The sequence below is a fragment of the Balaenoptera borealis genome, assembly GCF_965194805.1.
Source record: "Balaenoptera borealis genome assembly, chromosome: 13".
NCBI lineage: Eukaryota > Metazoa > Chordata > Mammalia > Artiodactyla > Balaenopteridae > Balaenoptera > Balaenoptera borealis.
The window spans coordinates 95,954,936-95,970,115 of NC_138870.1; the positions used below are offsets into that span (position 1 = coordinate 95,954,936).

At 48.8% G+C, this 15,180-nt stretch overlaps 1 protein-coding gene across 5 annotated transcripts; it reads left to right on the top strand.

Moving 5' to 3' along the window:
* Nucleotides 1-17: 17 nt before the first annotated feature.
* POLR2F (RNA polymerase II, I and III subunit F) lies at nucleotides 18-12,194 on the top strand. 5 transcript variants are annotated; one of them, XM_082352811.1, is made up of 6 exons: nucleotides 18-169; nucleotides 1,469-1,538; nucleotides 7,196-7,326; nucleotides 7,945-8,133; nucleotides 11,399-11,501; nucleotides 12,014-12,194. In XM_082352811.1, exons 1-6 carry the CDS (start codon nucleotides 150-152, stop codon nucleotides 12,053-12,055), a joined length of 555 nt encoding a protein of 184 aa, XP_082208937.1. In that variant the 5' UTR covers nucleotides 18-149; the 3' UTR covers nucleotides 12,056-12,194. The 5 variants fall into 5 exon arrangements, with proteins under 5 accessions (XP_082208937.1, XP_082208936.1, XP_082208939.1 ...); XM_082352810.1 differs by having other exon boundaries at nucleotides 11,430-11,501; XM_082352814.1 differs by lacking the exon at nucleotides 18-169 and adding an exon at nucleotides 274-409 and having other exon boundaries at nucleotides 11,430-11,501.
* The last annotated feature ends 2,986 nt before the right edge of the window (nucleotides 12,195-15,180 follow it).

The window sequence follows — 15,180 nt, forward strand, 5'->3', positions numbered from 1 at the left end:
ATTGCCCCGCCTGCCTCCCGGAAGTGATTACCTCTAGGTCACGGCGCAGGCGCAGAGTACGCGTGGCGTTGAGCGAGGCAGAGGCGCGCAGTTTGCGGGTCTCCGCTCTGGTCTGGGGCGCAGAACCCGGTAGCTGCGGCGCGGGTGTCATGTCAGACAACGAGGACAAGTGAGTGCGGGAGCGAAGTGACTTTTGCGGAGCCTCGCAAGGGGCGGGTGAAGCGGGAGCCTGAGTCGAAGGAAGTTGAGGAGCCAGGCGTCGAGGGGCAGTGTCTGAGGGGACTGGGGGTGCTGAGGGGGCCCGCGAAGCTGGAGAAGGGTAGGGCGGTGAGCCGGCAGCATAGACCCGGCCAGAGGCTGGGCACAGAAAGACCCCGGCTCGAGGGTCCAGAGAGGATCACTGAAAAAGGTATCTTTCAGCAAACTTCCGCTGAGTCGGGCTCTGTGTCAATACCTCATATTGAGGTGTATTAGGCATAGTCTCTGCTCTCCAGGTGGGGTCCCTTTCTAGAAGAGGGGGCAGGCCCATAGACATAATGCGGGGTCGTGTGAATTGCGTAGTAGGTCTGTAGTATAGAAGTAATCCAGAGGAGGGTCTGGGGAGACTTTGAGGTGGTAGAGGTCTGGGAGGCTTGCAGTAATCCAGGCGAGAAAAGGTAGTGACTTGTACTAGGGTGATAGTAGTAGAAGTAGTGAGGAGTGGTTTTGAAGTCTGGATTTATTTTGAAGCTAGAGCCCAGGAGATTACCTGACGTGTGGTGTTGGAGGAGAGGTCTATCCTGAAGATAAAAATAGGGGAGTTCTCAGCATAAGTATATTAGTCAAAGCTGAGAAACAGAGGAGATCATCAGGCGGGTGTCAGTAGAGGAGAGGAGATGACTGCGTGTCAGAGCATCCCAACGTGGAGTGCTTCGGGGGAAGAGAGGAGAAACCGGCAAAGGAGACTGAGAAGGAGTAGCCAGTGAGGTGGGAGGACACCGAGAGCGTGAGGTGTCCTTGCAGTCAAGTGAGGAGAGTATTTTGAGTGAGAGGGAGTGGCCTGTGGGCCAACTGACAGATCAGGCTAAATGAGAACGAGAATAGTCCACCACATTTAGCAATGTGGAAAACATTAGCAAACTTGAAAGGATGGTTTGGGTGGAATCATGGAGGTGAAAGTTTTTGGAGTGAGATGATGACAGAATGGGAAGAGAAGAATCGGAAACAGTGAAGATGGACAATTCTTGCAAGAATTTTGCTCCCAAGGGGAGCATGGAAATAGAGCTCTGTGAGGAGGGAGTAGAAAAGTAAGCTCCGTTTGTTTTTTTAGACGAGGAAATCAAATGACTTAATGATTTATTAAGTGATTCACTCATTAAGTAGATATTTATTGAGCGCCTCCTATGCTAGTAACTCAGATGAGACACAGATCTCTGCCCTCTTTGATTCTACTAAGTGGTGCTCTAACTGGCTTCTTCTTCTTGTACAGTTTTGATGGCGACGACTTTGATGACGTGGAGGAGGATGAAGGGCTAGATGACTTGGAGAATGCCGAGGAGGTCAGTATTTAGCCTTGGGCTCCCCTCTCTGCAGCCCAAGCTGCCACATAGCCCAGCCAGTGATGACTGACTGAATGCATCTGCCTCCTGTTTGTGGTCAGGGCACCGCCAGTTAGAGTGAGGAGAGATCTGGTCCTGGGTAGTGGAGGAGCCCCTCAGGGTGGGCCTGAAGGCTTTTGTCCACTTGGAGCACAGCGCATGGCTTCTGGGGCAGTTAGCCCCAGACAGTTGAAATATTCCCTTCATTCATTGAGCAAACGTGTTGAATGTTTATTACGTACCAGGAGCTCTGCAAGGTGGGGCTACATAAAGAGCAAGGGGGAGAGTGACCTGGGATAAGGCTGGAGAGGTAAGGGCCAAGATCAGGCAGGATTTTGTAGTGTGACGGTATCGGGAAGCCACTGACAAGTTTTGAGCTGGGGAGTGGCATGATCCAGTGAGGAGTGAATTGGGGAGGAGCAAGGGTAAAAGAGAGCCCAACTAGGGAGCTCTCATAGACCTCCAGGTGAGACCTGTAGCTTGCACTTGGGTGCTGGTAGTGTCGGTGATGGGAAAACGGATGAAAGAGATATTTTGGTGGTTTGGATATGGGGCTGAGAAAGTGGGAGATGACAGGGATGACTCCCATGTTTCTAGCTTGAGCAACTAGGTGAATGAGTTACTAGCGTCATAGATAAAATAGGGCTTTCTGTCTCTTGTGACTGATGGAGGGAGAAGTGCTTTATGTCTCTTGGAGAGAGAGTGAGCCCTCGATTTTTTTTTTTTTAATAAAGATTTTTATTTATTTTTTAAATTAATTAATTTATTAGTTATATTTGGTTGCATTGGGTCTTCGTTGCTGTGCGTGGGCTTTCTCTAGTTGTGGTGAGCGAGGGCTACTCTTCGTTGCGGTGTGCAGGCTTCTCATTGCGGTGACTTCTCTTGTTGAGCACGGGCTCTAGGCCGTGCGGACTTCAGTAGTTGCAGCACGTGGGCTCAGTAGTTGTGGCTCGCAGGCTCTAGAGCGCAGGCTCAGTAGTTGTGGCGCACGGGCTTAGTTGCTCCATGGCATGTGGGATCTTCCCGGACCAGGGCTCGAACCCGTGTCCCCTGCATTGGCAGGCGGGTTCTTAACCACTGCGCCACCAGGGAAGCCCCCGTTGTTGTGTTTTTTTTTTTTTTTTTAAGGCTAGGAAACTGAAGGCCCTCTTTTGGGATTTCCTGTCTGCCTGGCACTCTGAGGTTATATGTTCTCTGAGTCAGAAACCTCCTTCTCTATCCTTCTGATCCCTTTCCATCTCTGTCCTATTGATTCTGCCTCCTATATGTGGTTCGGTCCTGTTTTTGTTTCTCCATTCCTAGTGCCTCAGCCTGGTTTGGATCTTTATTGCTTTTCACCCACATTACTGCAGAAATGTGTTACCGGTTTTCCTGCCTTCAGTCTGCTGTTGCCTTTCTGCTGCCAGAGTCGTCTTTTTCACCTACCCACATGATTGATTACTGTTAGTCTTCCTAAAAGGTCTCTCTGCTTTTGCCCTTTCCACCTACAGAATATTCTCAACAAAGTATCGAGTGATCCTTTTAAATCTTAAGTCACTTTGTCTCTGTTCAGAATCTGCATCCAGTGGCTTCTTACCTCATTCAGAGTAAATGCCAAAAAAGATGTACAAGGTCCTCCATGATCCGGCCACCTGCTCCCTCTGTGACCTTATCTCTTCTCGCTGTCCCTGTCATGCCAGGGAGACCCCAGCTCAGAACTTTTGACGGTGCTATTCCCTCTTCCTTTCCCTTAGATACGCACACGACCTGCTCCTCAGCCTCGTCAGGTCTTTGTTAAATGTCACCTCAGTGGGGCCTTCCTGACCATCCTGTTTAAAATTGCCGCATTAACCCCTTCCTCCAACATCACCACCCTGGCACTCCCTGTCTTTTCTCTGTTTTTATACTACACATTGTACTTAACTAATTTTGTTTATTGTTTATCTCATCTCATTATAATGTAAGTTCTATAGGAGAAAGAATTTTTATCTGTCTTACTGCACTATCCCAAGTGCTTAGAATACTATCTGACGTGTAGTAAGCACTCAGTAAATATTTGTTGACTTAATTCTTTATTACAGAATTTATTCTTCTGCCTATAAGCCTATACACACCTTTTGCTCTAATCATACTCCACAATTAGGTGTCCAAACCTAGTACATTCTCTCCCTCCTCTGTGCCTGTGTGCATGCATTTTAGCCTGCCTGGAATGCCCTTTCCTTCCTCGTTAGCTTGGCAGCTCCTACTCATGCTTCTAGACTAGCCCAAGTCTCATCTCTGGACTGTATTTGTAACCCCCAGTATGAGGTAGATGTCTCTCACTTTCTTGTTAAGTTTGTGGCACACTTGCATACTTTTTTTTTTTCTTGTTAATTTTTTTTGTTTTTGAAGTGCTTTAATATTCCATTTTATTTATTTAAATACACACACTCACACACACAATTACAACTCTGTAAATTAGTGAAATGGCACTCATTGGATGAATTAAATTACAACCAGTAAATGAGTGAACAGGAAAGACAAAGAGTTAAAGAAGATATTTGCAAAACATATAACTAAGAAAGTACATCTATACAATGAATTCCTACAAATCAATCATAAAAATGCAAAAAATCCAATACAAAAAGGGGCAAGGGATTTGAACAGGCACATCACAAAAGAGAATATCCAAATAGCTAATAAATATATAAAAAAGATGCTTAACATCATTAGTCATCAGGAAACTGGAAAGTAAAACCAGAAGACACCACTCCACACCCACTGAGATGGCTAAAATTAAACCAGACAAAACAAACATCTTACAGTGACAATACCAAGTAGGAAGAAAGATGTGGAGCAATTGGAGCAACATTTATATTATTCTGGTTGGAGTGTAAATTGGGCCAGCACTCTGGAAAACTCTATGGAGTTATGTACTAAAGGGGAGTATATGTGTATATTTTTTATGAACCAGTGATCCCGCTCCTGGGTGTATACCCAACACAGATGCATACTTACGTTGACCAAAAGACATGTACAAGAAAATTCATAGCATAATAGCAAAATAGTCCAAATGCTCATTATAATTGAACGATTATATGGATTGTGGTATATTCCAACAATAAAATCCTAGCTGGCTATGAAAATGAACAGAGTACTGGTAGACACAACAAAATGGATAAATCTACAAATATAACATTGAGTGAAAGAAGCTATACAGAAAACAGTACATAAGGTGTGATTACTTCCACAGGAACTTCTTATTTTTTTTTTTTAAATTTTTGAATTTTATTTATTTTTTTATACAGCAGGTTCTTATTAGTCATCAATTTTATACACATCACTGTATACATGTCAATCCCAATCGCCCAATTCAGCACACCACCATCCCCACCCCCTCGCGGCTTTCCCCCCTTGGTGTCCATACGTTTGTTCTCTACATCTGTGTCTTAGCTTCTGCCCTGCAAACCGGTTCATCTGTACCATTTTTCTAGGTTCCACATACACGCGTTAATATACGATATTTGTTTTTCTCTTTCTGACTTACTTCACTCTGTATGACAGTCTGTAGATCCATCCACATCTCAACAAATGACCCAATTTCGTTCTTTTTTATGGCTGAGTAATGTTCCATTATACATATGTACCACATCTTCTTTATCCATTCGTCTGTCGATGGACATTTAGGTTGCTTCCATGACCTGGCTATTGTAAATAGTGCTGCAATGAACATTGGGGTGCATGTGTCTTTTTTTTTTTTTTTTAAATTAATTAATTTATTATTTATTTTTGGCTGTGTTGGGTCTTCGTTTCTGTGCGAGGGCTTTCTCTAGTTGTGGCAAGTGGGGGCCACTCTTCATCGCGGTGCGCGGGCCTCTCACTATCGCGGCCTCTCCCGTTGCGGAGCACAGGCTCCAGACGCGCAGGCTCAGTAATTGTGGCTCACGGGCCTAGTTGCTCCGCGGCATGTGGGATCTTCCCAGACCAGGGCTCGAACCCGTGTGCCCTGCATTGGCAGGCAGATTCTCAACCACTGCGCCACCAGGGAAGCCCCGCATGTGTCTTTTTGAATTATGGTTTTCTCTGGGTATATGCCCAGTAGTGGGATTGCTGGATCATATGGTAATTCTATTTTTAGTTTTTTAAGGAACCTCCATACTGTTCTCCATAGTGGCTGTATCAATTTACATTCCCACCAACAGTGCAAGAGGGTTCCCTTTTCTCCACACCCTCTCCAGCATTTGTTGTTTGTAGATTTTCTGATGACGCCCATTCTAACTGGTGTGAGGTGATACCTCATTGTAGTTTTGATTTGCATTTCTCTAATAATTAGTGATGTTGAGCAGCTTTTCATGTGCTTCTTGGCCATCTGTATGTCTCCTTTGGAGAAATGTCTATTTAGGTCTTCTGCCCATTTTTGGGTTGGGTTGTTTGTTTCTTTAATATTGAGCTGTATGAGCTGTTTGTATATTTTGGAGATTAATCCTTTGTTGATTCGTTTGCAAATATTTTCTCCCATTCTGAGGGTTGTCTTTTCGTCTTGTTTATGGTTTCCTTTGCTGTGCAAAAGCTTTTAAGTTTCATTAGGTCCCATTTGTTTATTTTTGTTTTTATTTCCATTACTGTAGGAGGTGGATCAAAAAAGATCTTGCTGTGATTTATGTCAAAGAGTGTTCTTCCTGTTTTCCTCTAAGAGTTTTATAGTGTCCGGTCTTTTTTTTTTTTTTTAAATGAGGTGCGTTTTAAATTTATTTATTTATGGCTGTGTTGGGTCTTCGTTTCTGTGCGAGGGCTTTCTCTAGTTGCGGCAAGCGGGAGCCACTCTTCATCGCGGCGCGTGGGCCTCTCACCATCGCGGCCCCTCTTGTTGTGGAGCACAGGCTCCAGACGCGCAGGCTCAGTAATTGTGGCTCACGGGCCCAGTTGCTCCGCGGCATGTGGGATCCCCACAGACCAGGGCTCGAACCCGTGTCCCCTGCATTGGCAGGCAGATTCTCAACCACTGCGCTACCAGGGAAGCCCCCGTGTCCGGTCTTACATTTAGGTCTCGAATCCATTTTGAGTTTATTTTTGTGTATGGTGTTAGGGAGTGTTCTAATTTCATTCTTTTACATCACATTTGCATACTTTTATAGCACTTGTTTTGTTTACTCTTGTCTTTTTCCCCAGACTATGTATTCTTTGAGAGCAGAAACTCTTAGCTTTCTGTCTCATCACCTATTATGTTTTCTGGCACATGACAGATGCTTAATAAGTGATTGTTAAATATATGAATATGCGAAGATGGGGTGCTTGTTCCTCTTCCTGCTTAGGGTGATTTGTTGTCTGTGCTCAAGGACTTCTTTGTATGGATGCTCAAGGACTTCTCTTCTGGATGAGGCAGCTGGCTTTGGACTCCCTGATCATGAGTCCTTTTTTACTAGGTCTGAGACCTTGGCCAAGTTAGCTAACTCTCCAAGCCTCTAAAATGGGCATTGTAATCCCCACCGCATAAGGTTATTGTGAGGATTAAATGAGGTGTCAATAAGGCAGTTGCACGGTCACTGGCACGTAGTAAGCAGTAGCATAGTGGTGGTTATAATCGTTGTCGTCGTCATCCTGCCCCTCACCCCCGATAACGCATCCTGAGATTTTTCCCTCTTTTCTTCCTTGGTGTCCAGGAGGGCCAGGAGAACGTTGAGATCCTCCCTTCTGGAGAGCGACCACAGGCCAACCAGAAGCGAATCACCACACCATATATGACCAAGTATGAGCGAGCCCGTGTGCTGGGCACCCGAGCCCTTCAGATCGCGTGAGTATGAGCCTCCTAACCATCTTTTCCATCAGACAGGCTACAGGGAACCTACAAGCTGTTGATGCGGCTCAGCCTGGCATCTGACCACAGACCTTCCCTCTTCTCACACGCTAAACAAGGGTGGTGCTGTCCCTGTGTGCCAGGCACTGTGCTAGAGCCCCTTCCCTCAGAGAGTTTGTGATCCAGTGGAGAAATGGGACATAAACATCTGAGAAGTCAAATAACAGTACAGTAGAAGAATAGTGATAAGAATACAGAGTGTAACGAGTGCCTGTCAGTTAGGGAAGCAGAAATAAATAAATAAATAAAATAAGATCAGCCCTCGACCGTTGTGGGCTGGTTAGTTGGGGGTGCTGCGGCAGCACCCCCTGGGCTTAAGGTGGTTCTTGCGTCGATAGACGAGGGCCAGCCCAGAGGAGTGGGGGAGCCCTCCATGCAGAGGTCCCGCTAGAAATGTGAAAGCACAGAGCAGTGGCGGGGGTTTGGGGGTTTGAAATTAGCAGCCTTTCCTTTGTCTCCCAAGCTTGGAGCTAGTTGAAGACTAACACGATTCAGGAGCTAGCAGTAGGCAGGTGGGGATTGCAACGTGCGATGCTTCCGCGTCCACCCCAACAGCTGCAGGCACGGCAGCCACCAGAGGCCCTGTGTGCAGGCGTCAGCCTGCCTGCTAAGCTTGTGGGCATCGTGGAGGACAGATCAGGCGGCTTTGAGGAAGCAGGGACTCTTGAAGAGGCTGGACCACAGATGCGTGCTTTCCCCGCCAGGCTCCCTTGTCAGACGAGTTCCCCCTCCGTTGTGGCGAGAGTAAGTGGGAGGACAGAGACGGGACGGGCATGTTACTGTGGCTCTTGTGGAACGTCCTCCGCGGGGAAACGTGAGGCCGGGGAAAGGAGCCCTACCCCAGACCTCTTACAAGCTGCTGTGGGAAATGGTGGGTACCTGGAGGAGGGGGTGCTTCAAGTAGGGAGTAGTGGAAACAAGGCTTGAAAGAAAAGCTGGGGCCAGAGTTGTGGGGCGATGCGTGCTGGCGGAGTGGTGACGCTCAGTCTATGCATCCATCCGTCCCCACCCCGCCCAGGTTTTTAAACAGCATTGGGCTTCACCTCCTCCAGTCTGTGGAGTGAAGGTGACCACCGTGTTCACCTCGATAGAGGGCTTTATGGGCAGGCAGCGTCGTTCCTCACCCGCTCGGCAGCAGTAGGCCTCCTGCCAGCCTGGTTGTACTCCTTGCTGGTCTGGGTGAAATGAGAGCTGCACTCAGTATGATGATTTTGGTATCACTGGGGTCAGGATCCTCTAGGCCTGCACCGCAGTTATGGTTGCCACTGGCTACATTTGGCCATTTAAATTTAAGTAAAACTAAATAGAAGTTCAGTGTTTCGGTCTCATTAGCCACATTTCGTGTGCCTAGTAGCTCCCTGTGGCTGCCGTAATGGGTAGTGCAGATAGAGGACATTTCCATCGTTGCAGAGCGCTGACTGGGCAGTGCTTATGTCTGCTAAACATGATCAAGCAGAAAGAGCAATTCATAAATTATTTTTCAAACAAATAGACTGTATGCAAGTTAAAGTCTTTCAGCATCGAATAAGATATTGTGCTTGCACCTGTTGGGGATGCAGAGATGATTAAAGACACAATTCCCCAGGTCTCTAGGTGTTTACAGTCTGGTGGGAGAGATGGACCCGTTCTAAATATCCAGAACCCAAGGTGGATGGGATTGCTGCTTTACAGGAGAAACAAAAGAGAGAAGGGAGTAATGGCAGGGGTGACTGGGGAAGCCTCATGAAGAGATTAGAATTAAAGCGAGGTGGTTTTGAAGGTATCCCAGGCACCAGAAACAGCACTAGGAAAAGTCCAGGTAGAGGCAGGCATGTATGGATTGCGGTGGGGGAATGGCAAGTAGCTTGGGGCACAAGACTGGAAAAGATGTCACTGGTTCATTGACTGAGAAGTTCAGAAGATGGGCTTGCATTTGGTGGACAGTATGGAGCAGGCATTTAAAACACTACCGAGGCCCAGCGTCCTGCTTTCCTTGGGGAGCAAGACTCGGTCTAGCTTAGTCTGGTCTATAGTGCTCTTTCCGATTGAGGGCTAGGGTGCTGTCTGGTGGTTCCCCGGCTGCTGTAAGCCCTTGGACAGCCAGGGCTGGAGCTTATCCTGAGTACTAGGCCTGCAATCCTGCACTTAGCAGATGCTGAACAGATGTTTATTGGATATTTGTGGATGAAGCCTCTCTCTGGTTCATTAGCCCCACCTGGCGGCTGAATGATTGCCACAGGTGGAGATGTTCCGGGCGCACTGTCACACTTCCTGTGCACATAGTAGGGCTGGATGAATGAATGCTGTTGAATTATTTGTGTCTTGAAAGAAATAAGGCATATGCAGATCAGGGAAAGCATTTTGCCCCATTCTTTAAAGCTTTACATTTTGGGGAAGTTCAAATAATTATTGAGAGAGGATATAGAGAAAGTTAAAGAACTTGGTCTCTGCCCTTAGGAAATTTTCAGGCTTTGGGGAGTAACAGACATCAGAATATTTAGCAATGAAATTAGCAGATTATTTAGTGTGAACTGGTGGCTCTCAGACTGGCTGGTTATCAGAATCACCTGGAGAGCTTTGCTAATGCAGGTTCTCAGGATCCTTCACTAGAGAGTGAGGGGGAAGGGTCTGGGGAAGGACCTGGGAACCTGTATTTTTAGCATACTTTCCCAGTAATTTTGATGATTATCAGGTTTGGGATCCATTAGTGTAAACTTGAGCTGGAATCAATAAGTGTGGCTTCCTAGAGGAGGTGGCCTAGAACTGGCCTGTTTGTTTCTAGAGCCTCTGCTGTGGGCCAAGTGTTGTGCTAGGGCTTGGGGTCCTGGGCCACCAGGTCTCGTTGGAAAACTTCAAACAAGTAGTCACAGTGTAGTGATAGTGGTGCTGAGAGAAGTGTATGTAAAATGAGTCAGGGCACTGAGGCTTCAGCAAGTGCTTTCCATAGTGGAGACATCTGAGCCTCTCGCAGGCATGTAGGGAGAGGAAGAGCTTGTACGAGGATGCAAAAAAGGAAACAACAGGGTATGTCTAGGGAACTGTAGTAATTTGGTATGGCTGGAATGTGGGGTAAATATAGGCAGGTAGCATGAGAAGGTACTAGAAAGGTAAGCAGGGGCCAGGTGAGGTTCTGCCTGCCTGATGGCTGTGGGGTGTCATGGAAGGGTGGTAAGCAGGTGAGCGCCCCACCACAGGCCCTGTGTAGAGGCTGGAGGAGCCAGGACCCTTGTAGGGGGTATTGCCAAGACAGAGAAGGAAAATGAGGCGAGCTGGGCCCTGAGGCAGGGCTGGGGGGTCGAGTTAGAGTGGTCAGAAGGGTGAGCTTGTGCACGTGCGGGTCCTTTGTGCTGGAACACTCTGCTGTGGCTGCAGGCTCAGGAGTCTGTGATGGGCCCTGGGGAAGGCCCTTGGCAGGGGAGCTGACATGACGCATGTCACACGGCCCAGTGATGAAAGCTCACACTTGTCCCGTTCACAGTACCGGTCTTCAGTTTGTGAATCACCAGCTTTTAAAAATAATGGGAGGTGTTGTAGCACAGTAGGGAGGAGCCTTCGGGGTTCAAATCTTGGTTCTACCACTTACTGGCTGTGTGACCTTAGGCAAGTTACTGACCCGTCTGTGCCTCGGTTTCTTCATCAGTAAGATGGAAGTAACAAGAGTACTTACCTCAGATACAGTACTCTGTGAAGGGCTGAGAACAGCTATGGCACTTAGTCTTTGCTTGTTAGCCAGTAGTGTTTTAGCATCATTGTTGTGTAGGCGTGGCAGGGCTTTTTGTCTTCATTTTCAAATGAGGATAGTGAGATGTTGGGGAAAAAATTCAGTATCTTTGGAGGCAAAGTTTAAGTCTAGTCTGCAGGCTCCCACTCGCGTACCCTCGCTGTCAGTGCCCCTGAACTGCCGCTCCGCATCCGCTGTGCCCACCTACCTGGAAGGTGCCCTTTCTGGGTGAGGACTGGGATGCTGATCTGATCCTGTTTGTGAAGCTACCCCCGACTTCATGCTGGGCCCTTCTCCCTGTGTTTGTAGTCTCGCCCAACACCTGTCCCTGTACCTACAGGATGTGTGCCCCCGTGATGGTGGAGCTGGAGGGGGAGACAGATCCCTTGCTCATCGCCATGAAAGAGCTCAAGTAAGTCGCCCAGATCATGCTTCACTGCTCCAGAGCCCTGGGAGGCATCCCTTGGGTTCTCTGCTGCACTCCCTTCCCCCACTTCCCTCCTGGGGAAGTGTGGTTCTTGTTCCTGTAGACCCTTAGTTTGTTTGGGAGTCAGCCCTGCAGGGAGGAGGAGGGAGGGGGAGGAGGGGGCAGGCAAAGCGGGAGGGGAGGACATTGATGAGACATGGACCTTTGCTGTCTGTCCGAATTTCCCTGTTCCTACTGCAGTTGGCCTTACCAACATCCCTCTACTTTTCCCCCTCCTCCCTTCAGCCATGGGATGGCAGAGCCCTTCCAGACTCAAGTCCCCACACTCAGAGATGCAGGAACTTTTTTTGTTGTAATTCCTTTCCTACAAAGTGCATTCATAGTCTCAAGGGGATGCTGCTAAGACTTCTCTTGCCTTGCATTCTGCACCTTCTGTCCCTCTGCTGCAGGGCTGGGGTCACCAGCCCTCGTGTACCTTGACTTCTCCCCTGCCACAGGGCCCGAAAGATTCCCATCATCATTCGCCGTTACCTGCCTGACGGGAGCTATGAAGACTGGGGGGTAGACGAGCTTATCATCACCGACTGAGCCGGAATCATCTTCCTGACTGTGCCTCAGCCCCAGTGTCTAGTCTCATGTTCTTTATACGTGTAAATAATAAATTCTTCAACATTTCAACCCCTCCGCCTCCAGCTGCCTGGGAGGCCTACCCACTTCTGCCCTGCTGCCTGGAGGGTGCACCCATCCCAGTGGCCCTGCGACTGTCAGCTCTTTAGGAAGCACCAGGGGCCCTGACCCCCTGTGGCTCCCCCACGTCCCTCCCTCCATCTCGCAGTCCACCAGAGCAGAGGCTGCTGCAGGAGACACCTCAGCTGCCTTCCCAGCAGACAGACGAGCCTTTGTGCCCAGGGAGCTGGTTGCCACGGAAACCCCCAATTTCCTTTCCAGTGGGGACTGGCTGCAGGGGCTTCTCCCTTCTCAGGAGTATCACAGAGCAGGTCTCATCAAGCCACCCATTGTTTCCTAAGGACCTGCCTCGAGCCTCTTATCGTGGGCTCGGATCCCCTTTCAGGAGCCAGTGCCCCAGCAGGAAGCTTGGGGATGCAGTGATCTCCTGCCCTCCCTGAGAGAGCCCTGCCGGGCAAGTCAGCAGCTGGACCAAGGGCCGAGCACCTGCCCACCCCTGCCTCCCCCCCCCCCCAGTCCCCACTCGTCAGGCCACTCCCCACACACCGTCCTTCATGACCCACCTCTCTGGTCTGCCACACCCATACCCTCTCCTTCCCAGCTTCTGGAAGATGTCCTTCCCCTTCTGTGTGGGGCCCCTGATCCTCCGAGGCCTTCACTAGGATGGGTGCTGGGATGGTGGTGGGCAGGGGAGCAGGGCTTCTGGGTTCAAGGCGTGACATTAAATCAGGACTGGAGCTCCCCTTTCTCTGCCCTAGGTTCTAATGGGTCCTGTTCTCTTCACTCTGCTTACCCAATCAATCATGCTGGTTCCTCCCTTTCTCGGAGTTGGTGGGTGGGGGGAACAGACGACAGGGAGAGGGTGTATACTGACACCAACAGGGATAGAAGGGAAAACTGGCTTCCTGAATATTCCATTCTTGACCTCCCTTCTGCTGCCAGCTCCCCTTCCACGAAGAGGAGGAGCTGGGCTTGCCTGACCTCTGCAAGAGGCAGGGACCCTGGGGGTGGGTGCCCCCTGGACAGGGTGGGAGTGATGAGCATCCCCAGGAGCAGGAGGGGTGTTTGCTGCTCTGGAGAAGGGTTAATTTAGGGAGCCGTGGACTTCGCACCCCCTTCCACCCTCCTCCAAGCCTGTGGAATCCTTTAATCAAGTTGGGTGCTGAAATTTCAGCTCTGAAATGCCGCCTTTGTGCTGGCATCCAGCAGGCCGCCCCAGAGTGTGGGGGTCACTTTCTTGGCCCCGTTTCTCTAAATGGTCTCTTTGTTCCTGCTGGGCCGCTCAGTATCAGATGTGATTAAAGGGAGATGGGGCTTGGGTGGAGGAGGAGAGAAGCGGCTGGGAGAGGGAGGGGGTTAACCCTTAGGGGATAGGGTGTAGAGGAGTTGGAGAAAGGGGTGTTTTTCCTCCCATTTCCCCCTTCCCATTCTGCTACTCTTTCACGGAGTCAGCCCCTTCCTGCTCAGCTGGCCAGGCCAGGGCATACATAGTCTCCTCAACCCTCTCCAGATACACCTGTGCCTTCTCTGTTTACATGTGGAGCCACTACTTTACTGAGGCCTGAGCTCATCCAGAATCTCAGGTCTAAGGCACGAGCACAAGCCAGGTCTCCCGACTTCTGTCGGGTTATTTGTTCTTTTGGGCCATTTCCCCTTCTCCCGTATCCCCAGTGACTTTCCAGTGAGCCTCACGAGGTCCTGGAGGTGGTGATTTCATCTTCTTGATGTAGTCCCTCCCACCTGCCCTGCCCGCTCCATGTCCACAATCCCACTGAGCACAGGAGAAGACTGGAAATACTGAACAGACTAGAAATGGACTAATGTCCTGCTTGTCAGTAGAGGGAAAGGGTGGGTTGTAAGAATTAAGAGCACATAAGGTTGGTACTGATTGATCCCTAACAAAATTCTAGAATAGGCTATTGCATATTTGAAAACAATTGGATAATAAAAAGATCCTGGAGCTAGCATAGGGTTTCTAAGAATATCAGCAAGTGAACCAAATTTTCTTTTTTCAGTGGTTACTGGTCTGGTAGGTTGGAAGAATGCCACAGATACAGTGAACCTTGATTTTAACAAGGCATCAGGCAGTCTTTCTGTGCGGCTATGATGGAGAAGCGTGTACTTCAAGGTGATAAAATTAGATTCAGAATTGATTGGACAGTCTTTTCCCTAAGAGTATAGATAATAGAATAGATGGAGAGGTTTTTAGTGGTGTACACAGGGCATGTCCCTCTTCATTCCAACCTTTTTTCATTAGTGACCTGAATGAGGATATTCAAGTTTCAGACATAAAGCTCAGGAGAACTATAAGTTGGATTCAGAATTCTGAAGGATTTAATATAGGTGGGGAAATGGTCAGATGCAACAAGATGAAATCTGTTAAAGATCAATATAAAATCCTGCATTTATCTACAACACAACAACATCAGCAAAACACTAGAAAACCTATTGTATACAGATGGTCTGACTTGGCCGTGGGTTTTATCTACAAGAGCGGGGGTTTGTAGTTACCACTCCGCTTCATGGGAGCCAGCGGTTTTGGCGAAGTGGCCTGAAGAGCTTGCATGACATAGCTTCCAGGTGGCAGTCTGGCCACTCGGGAGGACTGGGCTAGTTCTTGGTGCTCTCTACCCCGCCCAAGGTCCTGACTAGGAGGTGAGGGGCTGGAGCCCACAGACAGAAGAAATAGATACAAGATCTGGGGATGCTGGTCTGGAGCCGTGAAAGAAGCATCGCTTCAGATTACAAGCGGAAGTAGGGCAGGTGGAAGAGATGGTTAAGGGTGCAAGCTTTGGAGTCAGCTGGCTTCAAAATCTGCACCAGCACTTCTTAGCACCCACCTCTCAAAGTGTCAGGTCCCCGTCTGGGAAATGGGGATAACGATTGGACCCACTCCCTCATAGGCCTGAAGGATATAAAGCACTTGGCCAGGGAGCACCCAGTACATGGTAGCTATTACTGTTACTATGAGCTGAGT

Bases quoted from the DNA above. Each gene is read 5' to 3' on its own strand.
- POLR2F (XM_082352810.1), top strand. From the start codon at position 150: ATGTCAGACAACGAGGACAA. The intron at 1,539-7,195 runs GTCAGTATTTAG...CTTGGTGTCCAG, and splicing joins ACTTGGAGAATGCCGAGGAG to GAGGGCCAGGAGAACGTTGA. The intron at 7,327-7,944 runs GTGAGTATGAGC...CCACCCCAACAG, and splicing joins ACCCGAGCCCTTCAGATCGC to CTGCAGGCACGGCAGCCACC.